We start from the raw sequence: 12,597 nt of genomic DNA, 5'->3' as shown, positions 1-12,597 counted from the left end.
TAATTAATTTTTATTTATTAAAAGAAAAAAAAAAGGTAAAAAAAAGGAAAAATCAAAGGCTGAAGCAGGACAGAGCACCGCCATGAGGGATCTGTCTTGGTAAAGTGTTGTTTGGCGCGGGGAAAAGAGATTATATTAAAGTCACGCGCTTCTCTGCTTTTACCAGAACACTGACAGCCTGGTCGACTGCCACGTGTTATTCTCCCTTTTTATTACCACATCCCATATAAACAAACAAATCTCTCGGAGTAGAACTTTTTACTTTTCATGAATGGCCCGTGATTTCCATTGGTATCCAATAGATGTCCCGTAAAATTTAATATCTGTTAATTTCTACCCCAAAAAAAAAGAAGGATGCAGTAATTTTTGTAACTCTTCATTTTCTGAAATCTTTTACTTTGATATTTTATTATTTTGGCAAAATTATATTTTCTCAACAACATGTTTTTAAACATAATTCACTACCGGTAAATTTCATATACATATCAAATTCATTTAAAAATTATTATCTACCTATAATTTTTTTGGAGTCAAAACCTCATGTAGTTAGCCAACTTTAAAAACTCTTAACTACCAAGATTGAATTGATAATTAGAAAAAAATAAATTTGATATTTATATAATATAAAATACCAATGTCCAATTATTAGTAATATCTTCATAAATGAATTTTAATTTACAATTGATTAATGTCTATTATATTTGATACAATTTATATATAGGTGTTATGATCACTCAAACGTAAAAATCATCTTAGTATTGAATGAATCAATGTACATTTTTTTCAATCTTCACCAATTTTAATATATACTTCTAATGTGTTGTGTATTGCTCGTCTTTAATATCTATGATCATGTATGTAAAATAACATATTTTCCAATAAAACATTCACATAGATATGTATTATGTACTTGAGATTGAAACCAATAATGAGTTTAACAATTCTTTTCCACTCCAAAGAACATCCTTTTAGTCGGAACCTAATATGATATGAGGTTCATCCGCAATCTTTCCATTTTTTCCAAATGTTTGATTTAAGATTGCGATAAACATGTTTTCAAGACTGAAAATAATATAAAATATAAAACCTAGTAGTGTATGCTATATCAATCAAATTAATCATATTGATTATGTTATTCTTTGTTTAATTGTGAATTGGTCATGTATAACTGAATTGTTTGTGGTTTGCTTGTTTGTTGCCAATAATCACACTACAAATCAAGCATCATGTGTCATTGTACTGATTTTGGTCATATTAGGAATAACTAATGGATTTATAAACTTATGTTATTACAAAAACTAAGGAAAAATAGATTTGATAATACATAAGATCAAATAGGGTCCAAAATTATTTGTAATTTGTTCATAAAAACAACACTTTGCTCTTATTTAAATTACCTCATTTTTTCCCATTCATAATAAATTGTAATGTGTGAAATAATCCAAAAGATATTAAATCAGTTTTGCGTATTGTATAATGGTATTAGACAAAATCTACAAAGTTCAGGTGAATCTAAGAAACCGATTTATGTTTTATATGCATATGCATTTTCGTTATTTTTATTTGAAAACAATATGTATTTTCATTATAAATTAATACATTAATAAATAACTGAGATACATACAATCTGATTTTATCATTTATTTCCGGTGACAATATTGATTCTGTCAAAATCGTATCCCTCTTTCTATCAAATTATAATTAAGTTGACTTTTTAAGTGAAAAACTAACAAATTTTGTCAGGAAAAACCTATACTGTAAAGATTTCTATATTATTATTATTTTTTATCAACAAGTAAAGATTTCCATATATTTCGGCAAAATACTGGAGAATAAAAAAGTGGAGAAATTGATATTGAGTAACGAATACTACTACAGTATTGATTACTGAAGTTGTGAATGATTACAAGAGTTGCAGTTGAGTCGAGTGAATTATTAGGTGGGTTATAATTATAAACATGTTAAATCGGTTAGGTCTAATAAATCATCTAGAACAACCATTAACCATAATTTTATGGTTCAAAGCGTTAATGGGAAAAAACGGTCTGTCGTTTCCACATTCCATGACACAACGATACCTCGTCGTTTTGGGATTCCTTTCTTCCAACAATACAAAGCCAAAGAACGACCTGCCGTTTTCATATTTTTAAAGAATAGTAGTATACGTCGTCGTTTTCGGGGGTTCTTCACTGAAACTCAGTGACTGAACCCTTTCACTTGCCTCCAGTTTTTTTTCCGGTCACCGGCGACGGCTAAACTCCGTAATTACAAGTTAAAGTCATGCCTTTGAACTTCCCTCTCCGAATACGATTCTTCACTCCGGGTACTCATCTCTCATATTATCCCTCTAGCTCCGTCCCTTTGCTCTTCCGTATATTCTCATCTAGATTGAATTACTTTGAATTCGGGTCTCGCATCAACTTCTCAACTCGTCCGAACAGAGACCAACCCGAATACGAACGGCGAAGTCGAGATGGAGGCTCGTCAAAGAGCTTGATCGAAGACGAAGAAGAACTCAGCAATTGGGTTAGCGGTTTTAGAACATCGCGTGGACTTGTCGCGAGTGACGATGACGATACGGGTTCAAAATTGGAGGATCGTAGCAGAGGGAGAAACCAAGAGAGGAGAGGAATACGCAACCAAGTTGATTCCTTTAGGGATAATAAGCGGTATGGTGGAAGTGGGTTCAGTGGTCGGATTCAGGGGAAGACTAGTGAAGTTCGTAAGAGGAATGAGACAAGTTTTAGGAGAGATAGAGGTAGAGAAGATTACAAGAGTTTAGGGAAGCGGGATGATCTTCATCTTGAAGACGAAAGTAGTGATGAGGATGTGAAGAGTTTAGCAATGGGAGGTATTGGGGATTTGCTTAGTGAAGAAGATGAGGAAGAGGACGAAGATTATGAATTTCTTAAGAAGAAAGCTGTTTCTGCTTTTGGGTTTGATAAGGAGAATGCTGATAATTCTTATTTGACTAAGACAAGGTAACGTTGTTGTAAATCTAGCTTCTTTTGTGTGCTGTTGAAGTATTTAGAAGACAGAGTTAGGTTGCTGCAGAAGTTTTCATTAGTTTTACTCTGATCACTTGGTACCGTTTTATTGAGAGTTGATGTATATGGTTAAATGTTTTTTTAACAGGTTCGATCAGTATCCATTGTCTCCCTTATCGCTAAAAGCAATGAAGGATGCTGGATACGAGACAATGACTGTTGTGCAGGAAGCTACTCTTCCTGTAATTCTCAAAGGTATGTGTTCTCTTATATGTTTTTAAGGGTGCTTATTGAATCAATGATGCAGGAAATTGTGATTCTACCATGGTGCTTTATATGATCACGACCTGTTTCACCCTAGGCCTAAGCAATCCAGTAGTAGAAAGAAAAGCTTACAAACTTTGTGAACCTCAATTATACAAGGATTTGATAACTTTAAAACGTTTCTTTAATTCTTTGGGTTCTTTGGCATTTCTACTATTTTCAGGCAAAGATGTCCTAGCTAAGGCCAAAACAGGAACTGGGAAAACTGTAGCGTTTTTGGTGAGACCTACCATACACTAAGTTGGCCAATTTGGTAATGGATCGAACTTGTATTTGGGATCTGTGCTTATTCTGCTGATGTTTATTTTTAAGCTTCCATCAATTGAAGTAGTTGTCAAATCTCCTCCTACAAGCCCGGGTAATAAGCGACCCCCAATTCTTGCGCTTGTGATATGTCCAACTAGAGAACTTGCCAATCAAGCTGCTACAGAAGCAAACACCTTGTTAAAGTATCATCCAACTATTGGTGTTCAAGTTGTGATTGGAGGCACAAGACTTGGTTTAGAGCAAAAGCGCATGCAAACAAATCCTTGCCAGGTGAATATTGTTTCCTTTGGTTAATTTAGTTAAGGCTCATCTTTTGAGCAAATCCTTAAAGTTCGTCTTCTATCATAACTGTGATTTGAAACTTTCAGATTTTAGTGGCTACACCTGGAAGGCTCAAAGACCATATCGAGAACACGCCAGGATTTGCGACAAGGTTAAAGGGTGTGAAGGTCCTTGTGCTTGATGAAGCTGACCACCTTTTAGACATGGGTTTTCGCAAGGACATTGAGAGGATAATTTCAGCTGTTCCTAAGGAGAGACAAACTTTTCTATTTTCTGCCACAGTACCTGAAGAGGTCTGTCTCATTTTCTTGCATAATTAGTTTGGTTTTGGTTTTTGTTGCGATAGTACCTTGTTGTCATGGGTCTTGATTTGTGTTGTTTCTTTTTCTGGTGTAAAGGTTCGCCAAATATGCCTTGTTGCTCTGAGGCGGGATCACGAGTTTGTTAACTGTGTTCACGAAGGCACTGGTGAGACACATCAACAGGTCAGACAAACGCACATGATTGCATCTCTGGACAGACATTTCTCTCTTTTGTACACGCTTCTACGCGGACACATAATGGACAACGTGGACTATAAGGTATAAAAATCTTCCCAGCGCTTGTCGCAGACCCTTGTGACTATTGTTTTCTCTTTCTAACTCATGTTCCTGAAGGTCATTGTCTTCTGTACGACTGCTATGGTTACAAAATTAGTGGCTGATCTACTTGGTGAGCTAAACTTAAATGTGAGAGAAATCCATTCTAGAAAACCACAGAGTTACAGGACAAGGGTTTCTAATGAGTTCCGAAAATCCAAGGGTTTGATTCTGGTAACTTCTGATGTATCTGCTAGAGGAGTCGATTACCCTGATGTGACCCTTGTTTTACAGGTAAAGTCTATCATACAATATTATAAAACTCTTACCTAAACTTCAACTAGACACTGTGTTTCTTGGAGTTTTACAGAAATTGTATACATTTGTTTACTTCTACAGGTGGGATTGCCAAAAGACAGAGAACAGTATATACACAGACTCGGTCGAACCGGGCGAAAAGGAAAGGAAGGAGAAGGCATATTGTTGTTGGCACCATGGGAGGAATACTTTCTATCATCTCTTAAAGACTTACCAATCACTAAGTCTTCTCTGCCAGCAATAGACCCCGAAACTGTGAAAAAGGTTAGCCTTTTTCATCACCAAATCACACTGATATTGGCAAAAAGCCTTTTTGCTTCAATAAGACCACATTAAGAATCTAATTGTTTACCAATACCAATCTCTTAGCTTCATTAGCTGATATGTATGAGAAACTTTGCAATTGGAACACAAACAGGTGCAAAAGGCTCTTTGCCATGTGGAGATGAGGAACAAGGAGGCAGCGTATCAGGCTTGGTTGGGTTACTATAACTCACAAAAGATGTTTGGAAGAGAGAAAGACAGGCTTGTGGAGTTGGCAAACGAGTTTAGTCGTAGTATGGGACTTGACAATCCTCCAGCTATACCAAAACTTATCCTTGGTAAGATGGGTCTCAAAAATGTTCCTGGTCTCAGAGCCAAGTAGAAGAATTATACTTATTGTATCTTTTGTATGTTGTTTTGACTTTGTATGAAATTCTTTTTTTATTTAAGTTCATCATATTTATTTTGTAAATAAAAGCTGGCGGCCAACTAAGGGCATGTTTATCGGGGGGTTGTAAGGGGGGTTTATAGATTTTTGGTGGGTTAAAATTAAATCAAAAGAAAATAAAATTAAGAAGAGACTCTCTTATATTACAACCAGAAATCGTTCATAAGAGACTGCAACGTGTCAAATTTTCGTTGGCCAACAGAATAATAGAAAGGGAAAAAAAATTTTTTTGCCGACAAACGAGATTAATTTTCTCTCTTTCTCTCTTTCTCTCCCAATAAACTTCTCTCTTTCTCTCCCGTTCAAAGTCTCGATCTAAAGAAAGATCTGCAGATCAAAGTCTATCTTTCTCCCGATCAAAGTCTCGATTTGTAATGTTTGTGTTTAGTTTATGGTGGGTTGGTTGTAGTATTATCCGATTGATAAGTGATGGTTTAAAGGATTAGGGTTCTTGAGAACCATGTGATCCGTTGCTCTCTTCCGCCATATCATCCCTCCACTCGCTAAAGCTTCCCCTGACTCTATCTTGATCATTGTCTCTAATCCTGTTGATGTTTTGACTTACGTTGCTTGGAAGCTCTCTGGTTTCCCGGTGAATCGGGTGCTTGGATCTGGTACTAACCTCGATTCTTCTCGGTTTAGATTCTTAATCGCAGATCATCTCGACGTTAATGCTCAGGACGTACAGGTCAGTTTTGTGTTGGAGCTTCAATTTTATATTTTCTTTTAGTTTCAATTGGGATTAGATGATTGATAAAAGGTTTGTGCTTTTTGGTAAATACTGATTAAGGAGTGATTTTGTATGATAAAAACCTATGCTTTAGTGGTTTTATACTGGAGTGATCACTGATCAGGTGATAATAGCTCATAATGTATTGTTGAGACTTGAGACGATCAGTTGGTTTTGTGTAGGCATTTATTGTAGGAGAGCATCCACCAAAGCGTAGTTGGTAGCGCCTATGAAGTCATTGGACTCAAGGGTTACACTTCTTGGGCCATTGGTTATTCTGTTGCTAATCTAGCTCGCACTATTCTCCGTGACCAGCGCAAGATACATCCTGTCACGGTTCTTGCTCGTGGCTTTTATGGTGTCGATGGGGGTGATGTCTTCCTCAGCCTCCCGGCTTTGCTTGGACGCAATGGTGTGGTCGCTGTGACCAATGTGCATATGACTGATGATGAGTCTGAGAAGCTGCAAAAGTCGGCTAAGACTATATTGGAGATGCAGAGCCAGTTGGAACTTTGAATAAACCACATCGCTCTGCTTCAGTTTTATAACTGTTGTTTTGTTATGATCATCAGTCCCATGGATGATAGTGTTATTGTTGATCTTTTCATGTTATGTAAATGCTTCTTTTTCATGGAGATTGGAGAATAATCCCAACTTGAGTTCTATTATGAGTAATGACGGAAACATAAGAATGAAATGATGGTTTAAGAGATGATTAGTTACAACTTACAACACAGACTTGAGTGTGAGTTAGATCAATCGACACGGTTGATAATATGAGGCTTTAATGACTGCGTGATGTAGTCATATTTCATTCATTAAAATAGCACAAAAACCCGTTTTCTTATGAGGAAAATCCATTCNAGACGATCAGTTGGTTTTGTGTAGGCATTTATTGTAGGAGAGCATCCACCAAAGCGTAGTTGGTAGCGCCTATGAAGTCATTGGACTCAAGGGTTACACTTCTTGGGCCATTGGTTATTTTGTTGCTAATCTAGCTCGCACTATTCTCCGTGACCAGCGCAAGATACATCCTGTCACGGTTCTTGCTCGTGGATTTTATGGTGTCGATGGGGGTGATGTCTTCCTCAGCCTCCCGGCTTTGCTTGGACGCAATGGTGTGGTCGCTGTGACCAATGTGCATATGACTGATGATGAGTCTGAGAAGCTGCAAAAGTCGGCTAAGACTATATTGGAGATGCAGAGCCAGTTGGAACTTTGAATAAACCACATCGCTCTGCTTCAGTTTTATAACTGTTGTTTTGTTATGATCATCAGTCCCATGGATGATAGTGTTATTGTTGCTCTTTTCATGTTATGTAAATGCTTCTTTTTCATGGAGATTGGAGAATAATCCCAACTTGAGTTCTATTATGAGTAATGACGGAAACATAAGAATGCACTGATGGTTTAAGAGATGATTAGTTACAACTTACAACACAGACTTGAGTGTGAGTTAGATCAATCGACACGGTTGATAATATGAGGCTTTAATGACTGCGTGATGTAGTCATATTTCATTCATTAAAATAGCACAAAAACCCGTTTTCTTATGAGGAAAATCCATTCCTTTGAAGCTTTAGCGAGTGGAGTGAAAAAAATAAATGCTTGCAACATGATTTGGTTGAGAATATTTGGGCAAAATTTGGAGCAAATCAGTATTAAAATTAATCATTCTCTCCATTTATAAATTGCATTTTTGTTGTAATATGTATTAATGTTTTTATTATATTGTGTATGTTTGAAAATTAATTAAAATGCATTATTTTCTAATTTTATAAAATCTTAAATGTTTACACATTTATATCACTTCTATTCTAAATTTTAAAAAACAATATTTTCAAAAATAAGAGACCCAAAATAACAACCTACCAATAAATAAGAAAATTTTATCTAAGAGATCATGGGTTCTTATATTTAAAAAAACACACAATTAATTCATATAAAATTTAACAACCCCCTACTAACATACTACCGATAAACTTGCTCTAAGACGTTAAATTAGCCCAATTCTTTTGTTAACCGACTAAAATCGGAAAAATCGAAGTGTATCTCTACTTGCTAGGGTTTACCCAATATCTCTACTTTTTAACAAATATTTTTTCTTTGTTGAATCGGCAAATCATGAGTTCATCATCTCCCATATCGTTGACCAGTTCCTTGGCTAAGCTGCGCCTCCTATTCGCCATCGTAGAAAACGGCAACGAAAATGATGATGGAGATTTGACGTGGAGAAGGATCAAATGTCCCATACGACATGATGTTAAGAGTGATGGGGTATGCATCAATGGGGTTTTGTATTACTTGGGTGATACGTCAGATTGTTGTAATGATGCTCATGTTGTGACGTCTGATTATATGATAGTATGCTTTGATGTTAGGTCTGAAAAGTTCAACTTTATTGAGGTAGAAAGGTTTTGTCGATTGATTAACTATAAGGGCAAATTAGCTGTGATCTATTGGGAGGATGATGAAGACATTGATCAAGATATTGATGAGTATTTGGAGGAAAATCTCGACGTTGATGCCACTAATGAGTTGCGTGTGTGGGTTTTAGAGGATGTTGAGAAACAGGAATAGTCGAAGTATGAATACACTTGGACCGATGATAGGTTCTTCCGTCGTCAGGTTTCCATCGCTGGTGCGACTGCTTCAGGTGAAATAGTGTTTTCGACGTGCAAGTATACATCTAAACAACAACCGTTTTATGTTTTCTACTTCAATCCCGAAACGAAGACTCTCCAACGTGTTGAAATCCAAGGTTTTGGTGAAGCGTTCAAGAAACCTTGTAGTGTTTGCACCTTTGTAAACCACGTAGAGGATCTTGATCTTAACGATTTAGAAGTACTCAAGTCAGTCCATCCTTCACTGGAGAAGGCAGAATATGTAGAAGATTCAGAATCAGACTGAGAAGTGAGAAGGGACGTCACTTTCTGCTCTTAATTATCTATGCTTCTTTTTCGTTTTTTTTTGTCAACCTAATTTATCTATTCGTTTATGCTCTTTTGATATTGTACCCTTTTCATTTTCAATAATAAAAGTAAGTTTTATTTCAAATCCGTGTGTTCTTCATTGAAATCGATGCTTGGAGATTCAATATCTTTGATTCGTTTCCTATTGGTGTGGATTCGTTTATCTCCTTGCTAATGTTATATATGAATCGAAGATCATGTACAACTTTTTTTCTAGGTTTTTGTATTAACAAGTATCTGACAGTCTTTTCTGAATGAATTTGAATTCGGTTTCTTTAGTAGTAGGCCATGCAAACATAATTTACAGGCTAATGTAGTCCGAGCATGATGGCAGATCATAAAATAGCTCCTACGCAATGACTAATTAGAACATGGCAACGCTATCAGAATATGTGAAAGAACTTTGTAAGTTGTAACAATATTCTGGTACGAAGTTTAAGTCGCACTCAAACTTCTAAAAATTCATATATGTTCCTTTTGATTAATTATCGGATTCTTTGGTTAAAAAAGGTGTTTAGTATCCTAATTTCGTAGATAAGATATACACGTGGATGTTAACCCCAGAACTGGAGTGACAAATCAAAGCACATACGCAACATCAGCGCGTGACTAACAAACACCTTCAGAAACTCAGTTCGTCAATACCGGCTTAGCGCGTGGAGTAAATCAATCGAAAGTGCTAACACACACTCTCTCTCTCTGTCTCTCTCTCTCTCTAGGTGTCAAGTGTCTCTCTTTCGTTGTCCAAAAACACCGACCAAATCCTCCGTCGTGTTTGCATGGCGTTTGCTCCGATTCTCCGCCGGGCCTCCGCGGCCAAGAACCTCATATCGTTAGCTAGACTCGCCGTGGGCTCTTCATTCTCCTCCAGGTCTCTGTCAACCGGAGCCTCCGGAGATGATTCTCAATCCATGGGTGGGTATCACGTGAGCTCCGGCGGATTCATGCGTGGAGCCGTGTATCGCGAACCCAATCAGCCTCTAACCATCGAAGAGTTTCATATCCCTCGGCCTAAGGTCAATGAAGTTCTCATCAAAACCAAAGGTAATGAATCAATCTGAATTTGGTCTGAATCAGTCTGGAGAATTCGAATTATGAAAGTTGAATTCTTTTCTAATTTTGTGGGAAGCTTGTGGGGTTTGTCACTCTGATCTTCATGTGATGAAAGGAGAGATACCATTCTCTAGTCCTTGTGTTATTGGTCATGAGATCACTGGTGAAGTTGTTGAACATGGTCCACTTACTGATCACAAGATCATTAAAAGGTTCTTTCTTTTTTCCTCTTCAACAGTAACGGAATCATATGTTTTTGTTTAAATATAATTCTGAATGTCTCAACTTTATGTTCAGATTTCCAGTTGGGTCTCGTGTAGTTGGAGCTTTCATTATGCCTTGTGGAACCTGTTCTTATTGTGCTAAGGTGACTAGGAAATTGTAGTTGCTTTCATTAGATTCTTTAACCTGACAACTGTAACTTTGTAGCTGATACGTTTACTTGGATACAGGGCCATGATGATTTATGTGAAGACTTCTTTGCCTTCAACAGGGCGAAAGGAACTCTTTACGATGGCGAAACTCGTCTCTTTTTAAGACATGATGGTAAATTTGAAGGCTTTTTAAAACAATAAAGGGGCCATGTATTGTTAGGAGAACCGTGATTGTTTTACCTACATTTTCCTGCAGATTCACCAGTGTATATGTACAGTATGGGAGGGATGGCTGAGTACTGTGTCACATCAGCTCACGGGTTAGCTCCTCTACCAGATTCTTTACCCTACACTGAATCTGCGATTCTAGGGTGTGCTGTTTTTACAGCATATGGTGCTATGGCTCATGCTGCTGAGATCCGTCCTGGAGATTCTATTGCTGTTATTGGAATTGGTGGTGTTGGTTCCAGGTATGTTATATCTCTGGCATTGTCTCAACCTTCGGTTTTAATTGCTTCTTGTATGACCATAACCATCTTTGAGTTGTTGCTTCAGTTGTTTGCAGATAGCGAGGGCTTTTGGAGCCTCGGATATAATTGCTGTGGATGTTCAGGATGATAAATTGGAGAAGGCCAAGACACTTGGTGCTACTCATATTGTCAATGGTGCTAAAGAAGATGCTGTTGAAAGGATTAGAGTATGTTAGGGTTTGATTAAGGCCTCTTTCTTGTAAAGATAAACCTTTGATTGATAGTAATATGAAAAAATGTTTATTCTCTCGTAGGAAATAACCGGTGGGATGGGTGTTGATGTTGCTGTTGAAGCCCTGGGAAGGCCCCAAACTTTCATGCAGTGCACACTAAGTGTGAAAGATGGTGGAAAAGCTGTGATGATTGGACTCTCAAAAGCTGGTTCTGTTGGAGAAATTGACATAAACAGACTTGTTCGTAGGAAGGTTTGATTTCTTACTTTCTTGGCCTATTTACTGGTGCTGACCATGATGTTGAATCTCTTTCTTTTTTGTTTTTTTTTTCCAATATTTGTGAAGATAAAAGTGATAGGGTCATATGGAGGAAGAGCAAGACAGGATCTTCCTAAAGTAGTGAAATTGGCAGAGTCAGGGATTTTCAATCTAGCAAACGCAGTTTCAAGTAAATACAAGTTTGAAGATGCAGGAAAAGCATTTCAAGATCTCAACGAAGGCAAAATCGTGAGCCGAGGTGTTGTTGAGATACTATAACAATAAATAGCTATCTGGTTCTTGTTTGGTAATGACTTGATCTGTTTTTTTAGTAGCTAGCGGCTACAATCTTACAGACAAGTTTTTCTTACTTGTGTTTGCTTTCATTGTGCATTGCAAATTAGCAATGTCTTCCAAGTTGTCCTTTTTGAACATTGTTCTTGTCTCTTGATAATCAATAAAGAAGCATGTCTGTGTAACCCGTTTTGATATTTTTTTTTCAACTAGATTCTTCCTGCTCTAAGCTTAAATAATGAGATCAATATGACAACGTTATACAGTACATGATTTAGCCTTAACATGAAGATTGAAGCCTCTATATAAAATCAAATAGAATTTTTTTTTTTGAATACCAAAATAGTCGAAGACTTGAGTACTATACTGGTAAAAATACAGTTACTAGACAGTTAAAAGAAAAAGAAAAAAAAAACTGTAGTAACTGGACATTCAAATTCATAGTTTTACTGTATTTATTTATTTTCAACAGTTATTATTATTATTAATTTTTTTTTTTAAAAATCAGTAATTGTGTTTCTAAACTGCTTTTAAAAATTAATTTCTTCCCTCTTTCACAATTTTCTGATTTCTGAAATATCTAAAAACTAAAGATATATCAAATTATTTCCAATTCTTAATTGCTTTTAAATCCATATTTGAATAAACTTCTTTTTTATTTTATTTCTGTAATATCTAAAAACTAAAGATATATCAAATTATTTCCAATTCTTAATTGCTTTTAAATCCATATTTGAATAAACTT

General features: G+C 36.4%; 4 protein-coding genes across 4 annotated transcripts; all 4 read left to right on the top strand.

The window, feature by feature from the left end:
- LOC104741609 (DEAD-box ATP-dependent RNA helicase 31-like) lies at positions 2,196–5,477 on the top strand. The gene is made up of 9 exons (XM_019238398.1): positions 2,196–2,981; positions 3,136–3,242; positions 3,475–3,530; positions 3,624–3,848; positions 3,947–4,153; positions 4,259–4,441; positions 4,517–4,732; positions 4,838–5,020; positions 5,175–5,477. Exons 1-9 carry the CDS (start codon positions 2,281–2,283, stop codon positions 5,400–5,402), a joined length of 2,106 nt encoding a protein of 701 aa, XP_019093943.1. The 5' UTR covers positions 2,196–2,280; the 3' UTR covers positions 5,403–5,477.
- Positions 5,935–7,614, top strand: LOC104741618 (L-lactate dehydrogenase A-like; the record flags this gene model as incomplete). The annotated part of the gene is made up of 3 exons (XM_019231477.1): positions 5,935–6,156; positions 6,323–6,369; positions 7,076–7,614. Coding segments are annotated over 3 exons (315 nt in total), but the record flags the coding sequence as incomplete, so codon positions are not given.
- Positions 8,323–9,108, top strand: LOC104757287 (F-box protein At2g15640-like). Its single transcript, XM_010480019.1, has 2 exons — positions 8,323–8,744; positions 8,811–9,108. Exons 1-2 carry the CDS (start codon positions 8,323–8,325, stop codon positions 9,106–9,108), a joined length of 720 nt encoding a protein of 239 aa, XP_010478321.1.
- On the top strand, positions 9,832–12,044 carry LOC104741623 (alcohol dehydrogenase-like). Its single transcript, XM_010462516.2, has 8 exons — positions 9,832–10,214; positions 10,300–10,435; positions 10,521–10,590; positions 10,676–10,769; positions 10,854–11,067; positions 11,153–11,294; positions 11,382–11,552; positions 11,646–12,044. Exons 1-8 carry the CDS (start codon positions 9,950–9,952, stop codon positions 11,835–11,837), a joined length of 1,284 nt encoding a protein of 427 aa, XP_010460818.1. The 5' UTR covers positions 9,832–9,949; the 3' UTR covers positions 11,838–12,044.

Source organism: Camelina sativa, chromosome 2, assembly GCF_000633955.1.
Source record: "Camelina sativa cultivar DH55 chromosome 2, Cs, whole genome shotgun sequence".
NCBI lineage: Eukaryota > Viridiplantae > Streptophyta > Magnoliopsida > Brassicales > Brassicaceae > Camelina > Camelina sativa.
This window is presented reverse-complemented; position numbering and strand designations above follow the sequence as displayed.